This window comes from Rhynchophorus ferrugineus, unplaced genomic scaffold (assembly GCF_030347505.1).
Source record: "Rhynchophorus ferrugineus isolate W39M unplaced genomic scaffold, kcgeb_rfMv2 rfM4, whole genome shotgun sequence".
In the NCBI taxonomy this organism is placed as follows: Eukaryota; Metazoa; Arthropoda; class Insecta; order Coleoptera; family Curculionidae; genus Rhynchophorus; species Rhynchophorus ferrugineus.
In genome coordinates this window covers 47,128,401-47,150,825 of record NW_027472583.1, presented here as the reverse complement: position 1 = coordinate 47,150,825, position 22,425 = coordinate 47,128,401, and the positions used below count along the sequence as shown (strand labels likewise).

At 32.7% G+C, this 22,425-nt stretch overlaps 1 protein-coding gene across 1 annotated transcript in view; it reads left to right on the top strand.

The window, feature by feature from the left end:
• Positions 1-20,714, top strand: part of LOC143195180 (excitatory amino acid transporter 3) — a 45,473-nt gene extending 24,759 nt beyond the window's left edge. The window contains exons 4-10 of the mRNA XM_076402136.1: positions 8,850-8,892; positions 8,952-9,156; positions 9,215-9,425; positions 9,486-9,719; positions 13,283-13,474; positions 13,528-13,662; positions 20,193-20,714. Of these exons, the coding sequence (XP_076258251.1) occupies positions 8,850-8,892; positions 8,952-9,156; positions 9,215-9,425; positions 9,486-9,719; positions 13,283-13,474; positions 13,528-13,662; positions 20,193-20,367 (1,195 nt within the window). The 3' untranslated portion in view covers positions 20,368-20,714. The remainder of the gene's footprint in view (positions 1-8,849; positions 8,893-8,951; positions 9,157-9,214; positions 9,426-9,485; positions 9,720-13,282; positions 13,475-13,527; positions 13,663-20,192) is intronic.
• The last annotated feature ends 1,711 nt before the right edge of the window (positions 20,715-22,425 follow it).

The window sequence follows — 22,425 nt, the reverse complement described above, 5'->3', positions numbered from 1 at the left end:
TTATTATAAACCTAGTAGCAAGCTAAAGCAAGCTCCAGAAATCGATGATAAAGGTATTTATCACAAGCATCAATTTTTTTAAATTACATCCATACTGGTAATTTTTTTTAAATTGTATAAAATCGTGAGAAGAAGAAAGAAAAATATATTTTTATCAAGTTTAGTTTTATCAGCCAGATTGCCTTTGATGATCTTTTGAATAGCACTGTTTCTCCCTAAATTTCCATATTATATCCTATATGGAATGGTTCTCCAAGTATTGATGCCCTACATTTCAATAATCTACGGTTAAGAGTAGTATTTTGTGGCCGTACATCTTGAACTAAAAGCTTACACCCTGAACTGTGATGCTTGTGATGGAAATCCACGAACTAGCGGTGTTTTTCAAAGCTCGGATGTTTTCTAATGAGAATAGTTTATGGTTTGGGGTCTTTGATCCACGTTTTGTGGTTTATTTACAGTTTCAGCTGTCATACTTTTGCTGGGACTACACCGAACCTATTTTCAATGTCTCAACGCTAACCTATCCATTAGTGGCTATTTGTTGATGCAAGACGATACTGAGGGTTTAATTTTATTCTAATTTAAACCAAAGCCCTATATCTGACTTTTCACTCATCATACCATTAAGTGGAACTAAAAAACAAATACACAGTTTTCGTAACCAGGATCGTATTAGCCACGCGATATAACATATTAAATGATAATAATATTTTTCGCGTTACACATGAAGCTGCAAGCCACTATCCTTGACTAATTTCTTGACTTTAATTCAAATAGAGTTTTTGGATAACTGATGAGTACTACTTTTGAGATATCCACAAAACCCACAAAAATGACGGACGAAACTCCCCTTTTAGATATTATTTTTCTACGATTGAAATGTAGCCATCTACTGTTCCATCTCATTCATTCGCTAAGTTGTTCAAGCTATGGTTATCAAATATTTCTTAGCATTCGACCATAACGTTTCAAGAAGTGAAAATGATCTGTACCGTAATAAAACTACAACTTCCGAACTCTGTTGTGAGTGATAAGGATATTTGCAGCGTAATTCGATTATTTTGACCACCGTTTAGGTTGACTTATAACATGGGACGGTGCATTGTATGGTAACTTGTAAGTTTAATTAAAATTTCATACGTATCAATTGAATATTAGTACTATTAAGTTAGGTTTAGGAATGTTAAGAGATGACATTATCTATGCCACAACACGCCAGGCTTGAGACTTATTAAATACTATTGGTTAAAGTATTTAAATTAAACGACTCACACAACAAAATTATTATATGAAAAAAATGCGACAGTATCAATAAACTTATTCATCATAATCTCCTGTATATATTATAATTTTGCATTGCTTATAAGTTAGCGTTTACCGCAACATAACAACTACTGCAAAAAAAAGTTAAACGGCTTTTGATAAATTTAATGGCAATGTAAAACGTCATCTCTAATAATAGTTACGCTAATTATAAGTAGGATCAAATATTCAGCAGTAACCAATTGAAAACAAATAACAACACTAATCGTATTCGATACATTTAACAAAATAATATATGCAACTTTATCAAGAATGCAATTTTATACGCCCTATTTATTTTCGATATTCCACATATACGGTTGAATATAAAAATGTAAGCAATACATTATTTTAAGACACTGTCGTGTTTTTGATAAATCTCAATAAATTTATTTTGTTAATGAACCTATTTACACAAGCAATCAAAAAATGTATTTGTATAAATTTATTTAATTGGTAGATAAATATTGGCTGTTGAAGCTACCATTTCATACCAGTTATCATTTTAGTTTTCTCTCAAGATAACATTATGTATGTCAAAAACAGGAAAAATCTTACATACAAAATAACGCTCTGTAATAGTCGCTGTAAATGGTATTTTTTTCAAGGTGGTCAATGAAAATTATTCCATGCGCATCCCAAAATAGAGACGCCATAACGTTGCCAGCCGGCTGGCCGGTCGTTGCGTTTTCTTACGCTTTGAAAAGGGTTCATCATGTGTATCATCCACTCGGATGACTGTCGATTGGACTTCGGAGTGAAATGATAGAGCCATGTTTCATCCATTGTCACATATCGACGCAAAAACTCGGGTTTATTACGCGAACCATCAACTCGTCGTTGTTTTTGGTCAAAAGTGAGCTCGCGCGGCACCCGCTTTGCACAGTGTCTACTATTTCATTCAATTTCAATTTACGGTCATTCAAAATCATTTTGTGGATTTTTTAAATGTTTTCGTCGGTAACAACTTCTTTTGGGCGTCCACTGCGTTCACCGTCTTCGGTGTTCATTTCACCACGTCTAAACTTAGTATACCAATCCTTGATGGTTGATTTTCCTGAGACAGTATCCGGAAACTCGGTATCAAGCCAAGTTTTTACTTCAACTGTATTTTTCCCTTCAAAAAGCAATATTTTATCAACACGCGAAATTTTTTTTATCCATTTTTTTCAAAATAAGAAAAGTTGCTTCACTCAAAATGCTATAATTCACAAATTAATGATCCAACAGCGCTGTCAAATTTATACACGCATCTTTTAAGGGTTATGACTAACTAAACAACATATGGATTTAATTCTAGTAGCGCCATCTATGTGTCAAGCCGAGGACCTTTTACTTTTTAATTGACCAGTTATATTGAGGAGTTCTGAGGATCACAGATGGATTATTACCTTGATTTTAGTTCCGTTGATGGGTATCTTTATGAATCTCTATAATTTGACTGATATATATGTATATGCCTGTTCAAGTCTCTTCCTTTTTAGTAAATTATTCTTTTAGTGTGGGTTTCATATCTTACTGTAGTTTTATCTGTATTATTACTCCTGCAATCTCACATCTTGTATAAAATTGTGTTATTTATTTGAAATAATTGCATTTTATTAGATTCTTTTTTTCTATATTTATTCCATCCTTTCCAACAGTTTGCTATTCTTATTTATGTTTAAAACTATGTACTATTTGTTTTTCTATTGGCTTAAACTTTTATTTTTATTTAATCTCTTATTCTTTCTTCATATTTCTATTTGTGTTTAAGAGCTTTTTAATGTATTCGTGTCTTAGAACATCTTTTTTAGTTTTACTTCAAGTTTATGCAAACGTTCCATTTTAACTTTATAAAAATTATAACAAACTAAAGAAATTATTATACTATAAATCTTATGATGTTAGTACATTTGGTAAAACTTTTTTTAAAAAATTGTAGCTGTTATGCAACTAAACAAAATTTATTTTTAATGTAACATAATGAGAAAATAATTTGTTATGGTGTCTAATATGCTATAAAACACATGGAAAATTACATGCAGCTATACTTCTTAATTCCTCTTAGCATTAATTAGCAGAATGGTAACAAAACGCCTATATTTTAAAAAATATTTTCCATAACAATTAATGATAATTAAGGAATACTAAACAATGGTACTCATTAATTAACATCGGTGGAAATACAACTTAACTTGTAATAAATATTCTTATTATTTTTAGATTATATTATGACTGTGTAATTAATTTCGATGGATATATAATAAATGTTATATTTATATTATATTTATAAATTATATTATGCCAACTATTTCTGTAACTATATTATTCTCAATCTCTGTGTAACTATAATAAATTGGAAAACAAAAAGTATTATTTGCATTTAGTCTTAATTATTTTGCAGAGGTTTAATAAATAAAACCTCTATTTAAAGAAAACTATTGGAAGTTATCGAGTGCAGTTGGAAAGTCAAGGGAGATATCAATAAAAATGTAGTCATTTCGATGTAGTCAATAAAGAGAGAAGTTGAATTATAAAATACTACAATAGATCATGTAATGATTTTAATTTGAAAGGTGTGTTATTTTGACAGCATCTCCTTTAATAAATCAATTGTTTTACCTGTGAACAAGGTTGAAAAATATTGAAAACTATTTTCAATATTAGTTTTTTAAATGAATGCATTGTTACTAGCCGTTGCTGTGTAATCTACCAATTGTTTGTATGATTACTAGGAAAACCAATCGGTCCTTTCTTTGTTTCTACTATTATAGTAATAAGCTTCCTGTTTTGATTAACACCGCTTTTTTTTCTCCCGTTAAATACACTTTACTGCTCTATAAAATCTAATGGTTTCAATTTTTTAGTTTGCTTCTTATTCGATTTTTATCGAAGAGTTACAATACTTCGGTACAAACATGAAAATGGAGTCATGGAGTTCTCAGTGATAGTATCCGAAAGCTTCGGTGTAAGTAATCATTCCTATAGGTTCTGGGTGCCTCTACGAAACTTTTTAGGACTTTGTTCTGATAATGTTTTAATATATTCATGTTACCTCGCGGAACATCCTTTTAGCTGGATTCCATAGTTTCAGATCGGTTTTAGAATTTGCTTATACAACAGCAAATTATTGTGTATGGATAATAGAAATTTCAATAAACCACACTATTTTTTATATTTGAGGTTCAGTTATTTTCTTTTCTTTTAAATGCGCAACGGAGTTTTGCATAGAAATTCATTCCAAGCGTTGTTGCTATATGGGATTATAGTATTATTCATCGTAATGTTGATTATAATTAAATTTAATATTTGAGTTATTTGCTTATTATTGTTACTTTATTTGGCATTATATATTCAGGCTGAGATGAAAGGGCTTAATGCAGTGTGCTTCTTTGGTAACATTTTATGAAGTTTGTCCTTCATGCCACACCTCATCGAAGGCTTGGAACGCATCTAAGAATATGTCAGAGCTGGCTTGTTTATCTTAATAAGCATTTTAATTGCCTCTGTTATTACATATACCTGGTCAATTGTAGAATGTTGCGGATATTTTCGTTCCTTTATATTTTATTAATTTTTTTCAACAACTTTTTCATCCAAACACCTTATTTACCCTAGATAGCAGTGAGATAGGTCTGTAAGATTTTTTTAACTTTCGGCACTTCCATTGGCACGACTAACTGAAACGTCAAATTTTCGCGTTTCATCCTTACCTCTTTCAAAATGAAAACGCTACAGAAATATTCTAACCAACTTTTTGTGGCTGTCGAGAAACGATTGCATCAACTTTGGTTTCAACAAGATTGGGCAATGGGTTACCCCAGTTGCTAAAAAAAAACCATCAAAGATAACTGATAACTGTGAGACTATTGTTATGGATATATGTTAAAACCTGATATTACTCCAACGTTATATAATCCATTCATTCACCTATATTTTAAGGAAGATATTAAATATAATATATTTATCAAACTGTTCTTAAAATAGTGTACGAATAATTAGTAATGTGCTATAGGGGTTAAGAGAATAGATTGCTGCGAGGCCAGTCTAGCCGTTTAAATGAAGTTGTTCAAAATATATATAAGGTTTTTCACAATCAATAATCAATATCCAACAAATAATGCACCCTGTCCCATCAAAATCTTCATTTTTATAATGAGATTAAGAATGGAAAGCTATTTAATTTTATTTAAAAGTAGCTCCAATTGCGCTTGTTAAATTGGATTCCTCTTTGAACCATTTCAGACTCCATTTTCCACTTACTATCCCAATTTTCTTTGTCACAATTTAATTTCTTTGTGAAAAAGAAAATCTAAAAGCTTTTCAACTATGTGTAGGTGCGTAAAAATAATCATATAATTTAATATTTTATTTTAGGTTAGTTAATTATAATTGGATGTTATTAAATATTTTTTTAAATTTAAAGTTCTAGCGTCTATTAGTATTAAATTATTATATCTAATTAAATCAGCCAACCATACAACACATAACTTAGATCAAGGACAAGTGTATTTTTAGTCAATGTCAAGTCAATAATATGGGCCTATACATCTTTAAGGATTTACAACAGATGGTATTATTGTGTATTAAATCACATCGGGTACGTTTGCAACTAACTTCATGTTGAAGCCTCACTGACAGTCTTTACCTTTCAGGATGTATCATTTCGTCCAAATGTGAACAAAATTTTTCAGTGCGGGCACGTTCATACATGCGGAGGCAGACTAATACATGCTTGAAAGAACTTGTTGGTCATAATTATCGTTTCTAAATATCCACATCCAAAAAAGCAAAAATAATTATTTTACTTAACGCATAAATAATAAAAATCAAAATGAAAAACGTTACTTATCTAAATATGATCAAGAGCCTTTTGACATCGAATTGGCTAGTAAAAAATAAAATTTTCATAAAATGTAGTCGTGTACATAGTATCATTTAGCACCATTTAGGTTATATAACCTACCAAGGCACTGAAGCTGTAATTAAATTAACGTTATTAAATATAATTAGTCATATTCAGCTTAAACTTAGTATCGTGGAGGTATGATGCGATAATGAGAGATATACAACACAATTAGCCCGATAATTAATTGTATTGGTAGATGTGTGACTTTTGTAATTGTTACATAGAATTACTGTAGCTTTGTTTTCAAACAGAGAGAACATATGACAGAACATATTACACTATTGAATATGCTTCAAAACATCGACTAAAATATTCAAATTAATTCAACCGGATCTGATGGCTACACCTAATTATCTATCTGGAGCTCATTCTGTGAAGTGATCCTTAAAGTGGCACGTTCATACAGTATATGTGTACCCTTTATATGTGTTTATGAATCTATCCCATCACATGTTAATTGATAAAAAATATATACAAAAAGCACACTGCATTCCTATAGGATAATTTACAAATCAAAACATTAATATATGACATTATAACTATTGTTAAATAGCAGTGATTAGGCTAAACAACAGCAACTAGTCACAAAATACGTCTAAAGTAAGGTTGTAAAATTATTTAAACGAGTCAAAAATAATTTCTGTTTTGCACACACGATCTTTCTACGGCGGCCACTTCCCTAGTTAGTACGCACATACACTATTTTCATTATTTTGCTCGCTGTCTAACTTCATATACGCTCAGTATATATAGGTGCCCTGGTATTAATATGCCTTTTTTACCCTTAATTTTCTTCTACTTCAGTACTCTTGTTCCAACACTCCTCAATTTATGCATAATGACAGATAGACGATAACAAAAGATATTGTTGATGAAAGTCGAAGGAAATTAAAATAGTTCAGAAGTAAACTTAATTCGCTTCAATTTCTATAGAAGCATGTTCAAGACTAGAGAGCGACTGCAGATGTAGCTGGATATGCTTGATTCTGTTTTTGAGGGCAACGGTTGTGCCACCGCCGCGGCCTGAAATTCTGTCGTTTCGATATAACGAATAGTTTGAGATTTTAAATCAGATGGGGGGCTTTAGAAAGGTTTCCTGGAGAAGCAAAATGTCGACAATGCAGCGGTAAGTTTCTCCTTCTTGCCACGCGCGGAAAATGCTTTCCAGGATATTACTGTTACAGGGGAAAAACTATCCATGGCGGACCAATAGAAGTTCTTCCAGAAGCTGTATGCTTATGATATTGAAAATGTTTTCCTTGATTTTTTGCAATTGCACCGGGGATTATCTTGAGAGAGGCGACTGAGGTTGAGAGGCTGCGAAGAAATTGTTGAAACGAAGTCAGAACTATCAGAATAGGGGACAGAATAGGTCTCAGTGATCTATTGATTCATGAGAGGGGTCGGTATCTGCAATCCAAATAGTTGGCGGTGTGAAATTCTCCGTAAGTGGTACATTTGGGCGGAGCTTTTCTGTCTTTAGGGCATTGACGTGAATCGTGAGTGAGATTTACAATATTATTTATCGGTAAAGTTTTAGAAGCTTATCCACCCCTATATTTGAAGCTGTTTTGTTCACTTGGTATTTCTTGGCCTGGAGTGCTGAGAAGTCCTATTCATAGAATGATTTAATTCTTTCATATCTTTATTTTTCGTTGGATAGACTGAAAATCACCCTTGCAGACACTTTCGCTGCTCGCTTCCATTTGCGAGACTTCATTTTCCGTTTCATCATCAGTTGTTTTTGCAGAACAATAATCTGAAATTCGAGAGTTTTGATTAGGTTGTGATTTCTTACGTTACGTTGGTCATTTTCCCATTACAAGCACTTTTTTCAACATGAGAACCTCTTGGTTCACCCTACTTAAGATTGCGTATATGTCACGTCCACGCTGAAAGCATACTGTATCAGCCAAATACTTGTTTTTCCATGTTTTAAATAAATTAGAGGCCAAGCATCGACAATAAAATCAAATGCTGACCGACAATCTGCCAGAGAGATTAAAAATACCATCATAAAGCTATAAAAATGCGAATATTATAAAAACGGTGTTTATAAAGATAATAAACAATTTAGCTAATTCATCTCGCTAAAATCCTTAACAGGTATATGTCACTGGATGCCAAGATCAAATGAAAAGAGCATGTTAAGAATAAATGAGCAAAACTTTGTATGAGGCTCTGAAAGTGTGATGGTTGCTTGGTGACAATCCAAACTATCACTACGAATCAATTATTAAAATGTACAAACAGATCCTATATCAATATAATCCCAACATATCAAAACCAAATAAATCAAGTAAATTAGAAATGGTGATGAGACCTCAGAATACTTAAGGAAATTACGCGGTTGGACAAACTGAGACTTACTCGTAAATTAAAGTGACAAAAGCTCTTTAAACTAATATACTTAAGCTATGTGTGAAAAATAAACTGAGTTTAGATCTTCTATGGAGTGCACCAGTCGGTGTACATCCTTTAAACTCGATTTAGATTTCGGATTGACTCCTTAGATCTAAACTTCAAGAATAATAATATTAAAATAAAATTACTAGATAGTCAAAACTCGTTGTAATATATATACCATATGCTTTTTAAATGAAATAAATTCACATAAACTTTCATTATTATTATATAAATAATATTTTTTCAGAAACGTTTTTCCACCAAATTTAGTTCAGGCCTGTATCGGACAGGTAAGTTGTATTTATAACACAATAAATTTCCTCAAACACCATCCTATCATTACTTTTAGTCTCAAACTAATATCCAAGAACCAAGCGTGCCTACGCTGTACAAGCGAGGAAATGCAGAGATTTTGAAAGCGATTGTAGCCGAGTCAAGTATAGATTCCGAGGTGAAGCACCAACTCTTTGAAGCACTGTCCAGCACTAGCAGGCGATCATTAAATGCATCAATCTTATCAGAGTTGTTAAAAATAAACTACAACTCGACACACTGTAAGTGATATCCATTTCATTGAGGTAAAAGTGTTGAATAAAATTAATTTTCTTGTAGACGGTAATATAGAACTAGATGAAATTTATCCCGCTACAGAATGGAAGTTCGAGGAAAAATACGAGAGTACCACCAACGTTTTGGGATTGGTTACGTTTTCTATAGTGTTTGGTATAGCGATGGGTCAGTTAGGAGAACAAGGTCAGATTCTGCTAAGCTTTTTCACTGCTTTAAGTGAAGCTATGATGATCATTACTAGTTGGGTTATTTGGTAAGTAAATTAAGAACTATTATAACAGAAGGTAATGTTGTGAGTCTTGTAATGTTACAGGGCATCTCCGTTGGGTGTTTTCTTCCTGGTAGCTGCTAAGGTCCTTGAAATATCCAGTTTTGCTGACTTAGTGGGTCGTCTGGGATTATACTTTATGACTGTACTTTTAGGATTGTTCATTCACGGATTCGTCACTCTCTCGGTGATTTATTTTGTTGCTCTTAGAAAATTACCATTCAAGGTTATTGGACAACTCAGTCAGGTGCTCGTGACAGCTTTTGGTACAGCCTCAAGGTAATATATTTCACTTATATATTAGTTGCATGACTTAAGTTTACAGATTTTTTCCAGAATTTTCAAATTATATTAGGGGTTTGCATTTATTTTTATCAGCGATATATATTAGTGAAAATACGAAGCAGCCATGTATACAACTGTAAAACAACCTATCCTAATTATTAAGTTTGGCGTATATTTAGTGTATACAGATGCTAATCATTGAAGCTCAAAATTTTATTTATTCTTCAGTTACTTTGGTCGTTTGATTGAAAGAAATCTTATGGTGATGCTGCTTTATCATATCCCAATTTTTTTTGGTTTTATCGATTTGAAAATGGTGATTTTCGATTTAAATTATAAGAAACTAAAAAAATTTATAAGACAATGAATTGCAAGGCCTTAGCAGATGTATCAACGATTTCCAGATGTTTACATGCTATGGGAGATATTCCAAAGCAGGAATTATTGCTACCATACGAAATAACTAAATATAGCACTTCAAACCGTTTCAACAATGCGGATTCATTGTTTGCTAAGAAAAAAAAGAAGAGTTCTCTTGTGTGTTGTGACTGGCAATGGAAAGCAATCTACTTGGGCAATCACAAGCAGAAAAAGATATGTGTTGCTACTGGAGAGCTATCCACATCGTCATCAAACTTGAGGATTTATGATCTTAAGTCGCTCTGTGCATATGAAGGGATCAACAAGATGTAGCGTATTATGAGCTACTTGGACCTAATGAAACTGCTGTGTTTACGTATTGTTGCAAAAAGGACCAAAAATATCGACTAATAGATGCAAATTCACCCCCTTTCATCATCTTTCCTGTCTCTCAATTCTGTCACACACAGAGTACTCACTAGGCATAACACTTTCTGTTTGCCAATTGTTCAAATCAATGTAACATTCCTTTGTTCCATTCCAAGTGTATTGTCATGTAATAAACATACAAAATATGGGAAATAACCGAATATAATTAAAAATATTTTGAATAATATACACGCACAAATGTTTCTCAATAAAAGCCTTTTTTCACTCAAGAACTGATACACATGGAAGTACATGGAAGCACTTAACAATGACAAGAGGAGCATTTATGTATTTTAGCTATTAAGGTTTCAGAACAGCGATGACAAATCTGCAAGGTTATTTAGGAATAGCACCAAATAAAAATACTTTTTAAATACAACAATCAATTTGTAGTATTCATGGTGTCAATACTGTATCTTATGAAATCAATTTCCTCATAATATTATTGCTTACTAATAATTTTCTTATAATTTATACATTTATACCGCAATATTTCACAAGGCTGAAACAGATATCTTCTTGGAAACCAGGCTTCTATTTTCCTTGTTTTTTAGGTTTTTCGGATGCTCGAAAAACAGGTCAGTTGAAAAGTCACCGGCCTACCATAGTAAAACACATTTTATTGGCAAAATTAGTTTTTTTAAATGATTATAGCGACCCTCCAACTTTTACCGATACCGATACCATTTTTGTAGTACGATTTGTCCTTTGCTTCAAAATAGGCCTCAGTTCAGCGATAACCTCTTCACTTGACGAAAATTTCTTCCCAGCGAGCATTCTCTTGAGATCTGAGAACAGGAAATAGTCGCTGGGGGCCAGATATGGAGAATACGGAGGATGAGGAAGCAATTCGAAACCAAATTCACGGATTTTTGCCATCGTTTTCACTGACTTGTGACACGGTGCATTGTCTTGGTGAAGCAGCACTTTCTTTTTCTACAAATGCGGCTGTTTTTCGGCTATTTCGTACTTCAAACGGTCCAATAACGCTATGTAATAGACGCTGTTGATGGTCTTTCTTTTTTCAAGGTAGTCAATGAAGATTATTCCATGCGCATCCCAAAATACAGACGCCATAACATTGCCAGCCGGCTGTTGCGTCTCCCACACTTTGGAGCGGGTTCATCGTGTGCAGTCCACTCGGATGACTGTCGTTCGACTTCGGAGTGAAATGATGGAGCCATATCTCATCTGTTGTCACATATCGACGCAAAAACTCGGGTTTATTACGCTTGATCATCTTCAAACACTGCTCTGAATCATCAACTCCTCGTTGTTTTTGGTCAAAAGTGATCTTGCGCGGTACCAATTTTGCACAGAGTTTTCTCATACCGATATATTCGTGAATGATATGATGTACACGTTCAGTTGATATCTTTAGAGTGTCTGCCTCTTTTGGGCGTTCACTGCGTTCACCGTCTTCCAAACTTAGCATACCAATCCTTGATGGTTGATTTTCCTGGGGCAGTGTTCGGAAACTCAGCATCAAGCCAAATTTTTGTTTCAACAGTATTTTTTCCTTTTAAAAAGCAATATTTTATCAACACGCGAAATTCCTTTTTATCAATTTTTTTCACATTAACAAAAATTGATTGACTCAGAATGCTATAATTAACTAATGATCCGACAGCTGTCAAATTTATACACGCATCTTTTGAAGATTAGGGTTAACTAAAAAACTTATGGATTTAATTCTAGTAGCGCCATCTATGTGTCAGGCCTGGGACTTCAATTGACTTGATATATATAACACAGTTTATATTCCAAGTCTTATAGGTTATATTTCAGTGTATTATACGCTTTGTTTTACCACTGTCATATATTATTTAATGTTTCATTAGTGATAGTATCCATGATAATGGCAGCATACTTAAAAAATGGTAAAACAACATCGGAATATCGGAATCGAAGAGGAATAGTGGGCGAAACCCTATTAACTTTGGGTTTATTGACACCGACGAATATTAAAAATTCTTGGGGCGAGACAACATAAAACTACAATGGTAAAAGTGTAGCACAATTCAACACTTACTTGATTAATACTATTTCGAAGAAAAAAGGTAGGCGGGATCTCCACAAGGCTAAATGTCAGAGAGGGTGTGAAATTGCGAAACTCTATAATGGAAGCTAACTCTAAGCTACAAAAGAGGTGGTGGCATTAAATCATAAAACCTGGACACTTTATTTGATGAAAATAATGTGGTATTGCCTGATGAATAATCGTTTACATTACAACCATACATATATCATCAATTAGTCAACTGTGGGGGAGTATCTATTATGCTTTGGGCGGCAATATCGTGGTACTCACCTTTCCGGATTACTACGAATAAATATCTCGACATCTTCAATGATGAACTTCTTAATATGGTATAAAATGATTTATCATAATATAACCCTTAATATAACATGACTTCTGCCAGACACCGTCATATTACAAGACGAGACGTTTCCATACATACAGCCAAAAATATTCAGTTTTGGTTTGAAGAGCATCAAAACAATCGTCAAATCCCAACATAATTGGACTTTTATGGGAAGTTTGAGAACAGAGAGTGAGGAGTAGGAAATCCCATCTCCAATATTATAGAAATTATTTGAGTTTGTTTTAGCACAAGAATGGAATTACTATAATCATTATATTAATCTATTCTGCAAATATTTGCAGCTCTATTAATTAAATATTGTGTATACGTCTGGTCTTTATATTATTTTGTCCATCCCCTGTACCTAACAGAGAGAGTAAATATTATTATCACTTATTTCAGTTCCGCCACCATGCCCATCACAATTCAGACCATGGACAAAATGGGATTAGATCCTCGGGTCACCCGTTTCGTCATACCCATTGGAGCGACAATAAACATGGACGGAACCGCGTTGTATGAAGCAGTAGCTGCCATTTTTATTGCCCAATTGAATTCGATTCCCTTAGGTTTTGGAAAGACCGTTGCCGTTTGGTAAGGATAATTCTCCTAGTACTTGACAGACATTCAAATGTTATTATTTATAGTTTGACTGCTACAGCCGCTAGTATAGGAGCCGCTGGCATTCCTCAAGCTGGTTTGGTCACCATGGTTATGGTACTTGACACCGTGGGTCTTCCAGCTGATGCAGTAATCAATATTGTAGCTGTCGACTGGCTTTTGTAAGTAATCAAATAATTTTTTGATATTTCAGAGAAAACTGGCCATTACTATGTAGGAATTTTTATGTTGGGTATTATATTATGTCATTAAGTCGGCAAACCATGAATGGTTCATAGCGGGATACCTAATTTTGTTCAATCATAAATTGCCAATTTAGTTTACGCCTACAGTTTGAAACCATTCGCAAATGTTTTAATGATTTGCTCTGATTTATAACCCATTTTAAAAAAATTACTAAGTACGTCTTTTTTATCGGTAATTCGCTGTAAGACGGTCTTAAATTTAAACATTTTCCGCCAATAAATTATTCAAATTTTGCCGTCCCTGCTGATTTCTGTAATTAAATACCCTAATTATTTCACAATCATATTAATTACATATCTATATGGTCCTAGTTACATCAGCTTGTGTAAGTGTCAACATACCTTTTATACCACTTAGTGGTGTAGGTGACTTAAGTTTATTGGCTATTCTTTCTTTCTCCATGTAAAAATTCCTTTTTTCCACAATCGCTGCTGTGTCTTCTTGCTTCGACCGGGGATCTTCTGGAGTGTTTCTTACATAGATAAGATTAATCCCGTCCATACTTCTCATATTCTCTCTGCCTGTCTTGCATTCGCCATGCTCTGTAAGTATTATACATAGAGTGATATATAGAGTGTTAAATTCATTGGTTAGTTTAAATTACCATTACAGGCACCTATAATGAAAATATTTTATTAGGAGAGTATTTCATTGGTCGACAATTTCATACGCATCATGTGACTAACCTCTGACGTCACATTCTACTGACCGATTACATTTCAAATAAAACCAAAATGTAATTTTTCAAAACCATTTATTAATATAAAATTCTATATAAATGTCAATATTATAAAATATTAAAAAGTTAAAATATAAGTATATAATGAAAATATATAACGTATAAAATAAAAAATAATGAAATATATAAATAAAATATTATTTAATGTGGATATAAAAATTAGTGAAATCTAATTGAAAACATAACATATCTCCTGGCAAATATAATCAAAATTGTCTATAGCGCTTTTTGCCTTTTTCATATCTCTTTAGTGCTATCAGTTCAAATAAGATCTATTAAATTTTCTCTCTTTTTGTTCCATAATAAAAGCAGAGCAGCACAGCTGAAAGTCTACGTCTGTTAATATTTTACTTGCTTGTTCAACACAAAAATGTATTGAGGCAAGTTATAATTATTCTTACAATGTTATTGTGAAAATTATGGAATGGATAATTAATGCAGTTAAATCGTATAATATACGCCAGAATGGAGAAAACATACCAAAAAGTAATGCTTTAAAGAACAGCAACAAAAAAAATATTTGATATATATAATAATTGCTTTTATTATGGTAAAATCGAGGAGTTAAAAAGACAGCTTAAGCATCTATTAACATTATAATAAAACAGCATGATAATTTCTTGTCTATAAAATCAAGTTTACCTTGTTGGTCTACAAATTGTATTATATTATTTTGGACTAATGTATTTTATTAACATCCTTGCTGAAAAGGTTATCTCGGTTAAGGAGCCTTAAGCCAATATATTAACTATAAGTATCTTAACCAACATACATTTGTTTCAAGTAAATGAACCCCTTCGAAATAATTAAGTTTTAAATTGATAGCACTTTACAAACAACTTTTAAAAGGGTGACAAAAACTTTTCATGTAATATAATCACATTTACCTTCAGTATAATTTAACCTCATTGGACTCATTTGGACACAATTTGGTTTTAGATTGTGGATAATATTTTCATTATTTTTTTGTTGTATTCCTGTAAGTAATCATATATATGATATAATACTTTATATAAATAATTGTATAGGTACCAGGTAAAAGCAATGCTAAGTTACACCCTTACACTTCCTTAATCTTGCTAACTTGGGTTGTTTCGTCGAATGAAAATGTCTGGTTTTTATTTCCACACATACACTGGATACAAAACACTTTTAAGAATGAAAATACATTTTAATAAAATAATAGTGATTATATTTAAAACACACAAGTGTTGATCGTACTTTATGTCAGACACACATAAACAAACAGACACAAATGATTGGGTTATAGAAATGAGCCAATGAAATGCTTTTGTAGAACCAATAAAAAAAATGGTCTCAGAGCCGGTATTGGTCGGACCACGCAAAACATTTCCTCGGTTTCGCCTATTTAAGTAAAACCTCTATCTATACTCTGACTGATTTGTCTCCTTTCAGTATTGAAATTCAGTTGGAAAGTTGATTCAATTCAATTCATTTGCTTCTCAGCCTGTCCATCTTTATTACACTCTTGACCATTCAGAGATATTTAATTTTTGCCGCATTTTATGTTTCTCTTTTGACAATGCCCACGTCTCGGAACTGAATATTAGGGTAAATATGTAAAAAGCTTTGTATGCCTACTGATTGCATATATGTTTTGCTTGATAATTCTTTTTATTAATGATTTAGCTATTTATTGTAGAATATAAATTTATATTTTCACCATTTGTGATACTCCAACATAAATACATAAATGCATTTATTTTTCTCTTTTTACAGCCTTAATTTGGATATTTATTACTTCTGGTTCTGCCATTAACTTTCGCTTTGCTTTTATTCATTATCGTTCCATATTCTGTTAGTATTATATTCGTTCCGTTTAAGATATTTTGTAGGTGTTCCGGCTTATTAGTTGTTACTATTTCTCTACAAAAACTCTTACTGGCGTACATATTTTCCATATTTTTCCTACATAAGGTCCTGTTTTTCAAAATCTTTCATTATTTCAATAATTATTATTATAAACTGGATTGGCTTAAATACATACCTTGTCTTAGTCCTGCGTTAGTTTTGAGAGTTTTGGATTTCATGTTATCTGCAGTGACGCCATTGGTACTTGCTCTTATTATTTCTTACACTCTTACAATTTGCTATTTTACATTCTCATTTAATTTGATTACTTACACATCTTTGTTCTATTATAAGTTATATATAGTGTTTCTGTCAGATGACTTTTCGATGTCAATAGACGGTAAATATATCTGTTTCATTTTTAGTTGAACTTCTTCAACTATTTGTAGTCTACTAAACATATAGTCTTCTTCCCTTTAAGAACCTGCTCTGGGATTCTTGTACCGAGTGCTCTTAGTAGGCGGTTTTCTACAATTTCTTCGTATATCTTCATGGCTATGGGCAATCGAAACTTTACACCTGAGGCGCTGTTTCCAACTTGGGTCAAAATTGTAAAATGGTTTTATGAATGACTTCGTTCCAATTCACATTCTAAGTAATATTCGGCGTGCTAATTACATTGCCGATTGCCAAATTGCATTATCTCTTATAGTTTCCGAGATATGGACAATCGAAATTGTACACCTTAGACTCTGTTTCTACTTGGGCCCAAATTGTAAAATGGTCTTATGAATTACCGAATTCGTTCCAATTCACATTCCAAGTAATATTCTAATTATATTATTCAAACAAATTTGGCGTTACCTAAAATCTGCAGCCTACAGGTCCTACACAGCGTGCTGATAAATCTATCAATAATTTAACTTAGAAAGGACTTCCTTTATTCCAATATTTCCTTTATAATATTATTCGTGGTTTTCCATTTCACCTTTGCTCCATTCTGCCAATTATCCAATTCAGCTCATATACTATTTTAAAGCTACATGACCAACGTAATAAAATTCATACTACATTATATTACCTGTGAATTCAAGGTTACAATAAGTTTAAAATAGTTCTAATCATATTTCAAGACCAATATTGTTACCGTCGTGTTAATTCACTTTTATTTTAGTAGGAGTTCTCTTTCTTTATTAGATGGTCTATAGGCATCGAATATATCAATATCAAAATTATAAACTATATTGACATGCTGCAAAGCAGTTATTGGGAGTGAATATGTTTAAGCCATATTATATATAGCATAAGCGATTGTTATATTGCATTAATAGAAATTAGAGCATCTCATAATTAGAATCTCGTCTCATTAGGAATACCAAAGAGACCTGTCATGAAACTTGTAAAGTTTTCTTTGGTATCTTGATATTTTTGTTCCCTTATATTGACCTTTACATGAAAAACAATACAATATTCATAACGGAACTGTTCATAGTAGAAAGGATATGATCTTATTGCAGTCTGAGTGGGCAGATATATGAATTCCACTGAATTCTTGACTTCATTCAAGTAAGCTAATTCTGAACTTCCCATTACAAATAATTCCTTTGAACTGTTTGTTTAAGTTTTTTAATGTTGTTAATGCTTGAGCATGTATCATGAACTATTCAAGTAGTTGGATCGACTAAATTTGAATCTTCTGGAAGAAAGTAAATTAACGAGGGTCCAAAGTAAATACAGATTTTTTAGAAGATTCGTTCTACCTAGTAGGCTAGTTGAGCTTTGAGCTACACTCAAGAAGACATTAGGAAACATAGTACTCCGTGTTAAGAACATTGTATGGCTGATCGCGTGTGTAGCTTAGCTTATGAGGCGTTCCCCATTCACTTGGTCTGCCTTCTCTATCCCAACTCCTCTGATCACTTTTTGAATCATACCTATATATTTTGTGCCATATCTCTGTTTGCCTTTCTATTAAGTGCTTTCAATTGTTCTTATTAATTTACATTATGTTATTATTTTAGTATACGTGAGCGCATTGCATATCTTGTCGCCTATTTCTTCCTGTTTATATTTCTTACTCATATTGCGGACATTTTATCATGAAGAAGTTACTCAAATTTTATATGAGTTTATTCTCACGTTTTCAAACAAATTATGTACTTGTGGGATTCCCGGGTTCAAATAAAACAACAAATTTTAAGAAAAATATAATTGTATTCAACAAGATACTCTCCTTCAAAACGAGCTCCTCTAAATTATTATGCCTTTTTCGTTGTTGAACAATTTGTTAGCCTGATCTGGACTATACGTTGGTTGATAAAGCAATTCGAAACGCACTTAATTCCATTTAACCATTGTTTTAATCCAATTGTAACATTATACATTATTTTGAAAACAATTAATGATGCTTCACTAAAAGCACTGTAACTTAACATTATCTATCTACAAATTACTGATATTTCTCAACATTATTAATTAATGCATTTGTTAAAACTAAATTGTCATTGTTGGAGTTATATAGTAACAAGTAACAGAATAGATTTCACTCATTCCACATGACCGCATTCCGAGGGAAGTTCTCGTATACCTAGTATATAGTGCCTTATTGTTATTTGTGTGATTATTTAAATTCAGATATTTATAGGTTTGCCATTTTTCATAAAAACATTTTAAAAAGTTAATCAACCTAATTATGAATTTGTTGGGTTGTTACGGAGAGAAAACAACGTTGCAAATGAATTACAATTTATTTTATCTCTTATAGTAAATAAGTAAATTAATGCACATGAGTTTGTTTATGAATAATATGAAATAAATTAATTATATAAGATATATACAATTAAAGATGTTAAATCGACACGTAAGGGTAAACAAAATTAGGAATTGGATGGAAGTGACTTACTAAATCGTCTCTCTGGTTTTGGATAATACTGATTCTGTCATCGGACACAACTGATAGTTATACACACGACATATGGGAATTCTACTGTTACTGATTCTTGACTTCTATTTTGGATACTTTTTCTTCTTTCTTAATTCTGATTAAATCTGGATTCTCTTGACTGTTTCTTAATTCATGTTTTTTGATTAATTCTTGTAACTGCTTTACTAATTCTGTTATTCTCTCTAATTCTATATTCGCTACATTCTTCAAACCTAATTATCATTCTCCATACACCATGATTTATCAAAGGAGACCTCGACTTGGTGGCAGCTGAGAAGGTTGATTCAAAATACCGTTTTCTACATCCCGATTCGTTCAGTCTTCCAGCAAGGAACTTCTAACGTCGATGAAACAAGTGCGTTACGGACTCTTAAGGAATGCTTCCAAATCCACGATTTGGGGCCTTCTTAAAGTTTACGTTTATAGCCACCATAAGCGGTCTCTACCAGGTCTAACATCGAACACGCTTCGTCTAGTCCCGGTACTTCAATACTCATTATCCTCAACACTCGACAACGAGCCGATGAGACATCCTTTTTGTTAGACACGTGTTTTCTGTTTGATGTCCGTTGCCTTTCTGATATTGGCCTAGCTTCATTAAACATTCGATACAATGCGATATTCTATATTGTGTTAGGTTGTAGTTCTTTTTCCACGTCACAAATATTACAAGAAACAGTTAAATGGTGTAATAATTTTGACCCCTATATACTATACAAAAGAAAAAAACATCGTAAACTTAAAATTAAACAATTTCCATAAATATAAATTAATGTAATTACTTCGCTACAGAATTATATTCTTTTACCAATTTATTCAAACATAACTATTATAAAGGACTCGTCTCGGCCAGAAATATAAAGCATCTCCGTAATGGCCCAAGACATCGCTAAAACTAATCCAATTATCTATTAAACTGGATTGTTATTCATTATTTCTTTTTTCAACAGGGACCGATTTAGAACAACAATCAACGTGATGTGCGATTGTTTAGGAGCACGCTTGGTGGACCTTCTCAGTATTGGCGAGCTGTCCACCGTCCCAACAACGGTCACAGCTCAAGACAGACTTAATGCCGAGGACCACGAACTGGCAGAGATCACGAAGGCCGACCAACACATTTAACTTAAGACCTACGAGCAATGCCAGAAAAAAAATAAACGTTTCATTTTCCGATCGCGTCAGTTAAATAAATCCCTTGAAACTGACCGTTTTGAAGTTCAACATTTAAATACTGTTATTGTCTGCCATATAGTTTCTGTTAAGTCAGTGTAAATATCATCTTATTCTAGGTTATAAACCCATTAAAACCATTAAAACCCAAACATACCATTAAGACCACTAAAACCAAAACAAATACTATATTATATAAATTCTATTTATGTATAGTTTTTTTAAAATTATGTATCTCAATATGCACGTGTTAATAGATATGTACGTATAAAATGATATTATAAAACGTCTGCCAAAAACGATAAATCAAGAAGAGAATACAGTCAAGGCCAACTGAGCTGGGCGTGACAACTAGTGGGCCTTGATTCGTAACTGACATCACAAATCCCAAATGACAGACGTCGGTTCGAGCGTGACATAACAACGCCAGAACTAACCAACCGGGACCAAAAAAAAATTTTTCGAACAGGATTTTTTTCTCGTTTTAACTTTAAACGATTTACTGCCAACTTGTGGTAAGTGCCAAAAGATTTTGATTTAGAAAGTACTGTTTACAATGTAAGGTCATTGTTTAGGGTAAATATTAGTGTTCTAACTGCTTTTTTTTTTATTAAGTCACTTTAAATTGTAAATTGCTATGTTCAAATAAAAAAAATTCTCTGTTATATATAACACAAAAAACTTTTGTTTTAATAAACGTACCCTTCATGAAATACGTCAAAAGAGATCATTGATAATATAATATGATCTTAGAAATAACTACTGTAGTTAATTCTAAAAATGACAAAATAATGCCCCCCAGTATTGATAATTTTAAAACAATATTGCTTAATTCTTTTCTTAAAATACTATTTTTTATAGAAAACCAATCAATGAATTTGAATGAAATTTTGAGTTTTATGCGTATACATTATATTTTCATTTATGCGTATTTGCTTCGTGCATTTAAGATAAAATAATTATTATATTACTAGTATACACACATTTTTCCAAATAAAATAAACAAATATTTTAAGCAATTACTTGCACTAGAAGTGCCAATATAGGGCATTAGAGGAATATGTTTCTGGAATATATAAAAGAGTTGTAAATGTGCAGAGTTTAAAAACAAGCACTTTTATTTTACATCCAAATTATTTTATTTTACGGAAAGTAGCGACTTCCTGAATCAAAATCATAAACGACTGACATCATTCTGTCTTATTCCAAAGTAAATGAAATCCCTTTTTTATTCAGGCCTGAAACCAGGCGGTGGAATGCGTAACGCCTAACCGAGTCATGGAGACTCGCCCTGAAGTGATGAGTTGGACAGGGTTATATGGGACTGCCTCTGAGCTTACCAATATATTAAACCAAAACTGCCTCATAGCTGATAAATGTAGATCACTATTGCTACTGCATTAAATTTGAGGATATGGCAGCTGCCAACCGGGCAGCCGTTATTGGATACGAGGGTATGGTAAAGAACAGCTTTTGAACTGACTGTTGTTTCGCGAGCTTGCATTAACACACAAGTGGGTAGTTTAGAGTGGGGGCAAAATTAAAACAGCAGTGACGGATGAGATCGTTGCAGCGCTGCATGTCGACTACCTCGCGAACAAGCGCATTATCAGAAATAAGAAGTACTTCAATTTTATTGTTTATGGAATGCTTGTGGTATACAATGTGTCACTTTTGGAATATATTATTTTCTCTATGAATTTTATTATTAATGACAAACCATGGAGCGTTAATGATTCTCGTTAGAAGCTTACTTTGGAAAACTTGAAGCATTGAAAACTTGTAAAATAAGCATTCGATGAAGATGCGGAGTCTGTAGTAGAACCGCAGAACAGAGGAGATAGCGAGCATTTTCTAGATAGCCTTCTGGGTTTGGGAATGCCAACTGAGCCGCCGGTCGAAGAGGAGGCCTAGGTACGTAACGTCATCCTGCCATGGGATGATTACAGGGTCGATCTTGAGTTGCGAAATGCGCAGTGCGAAACGCTTCTAATAGAAAATGATGGCCAT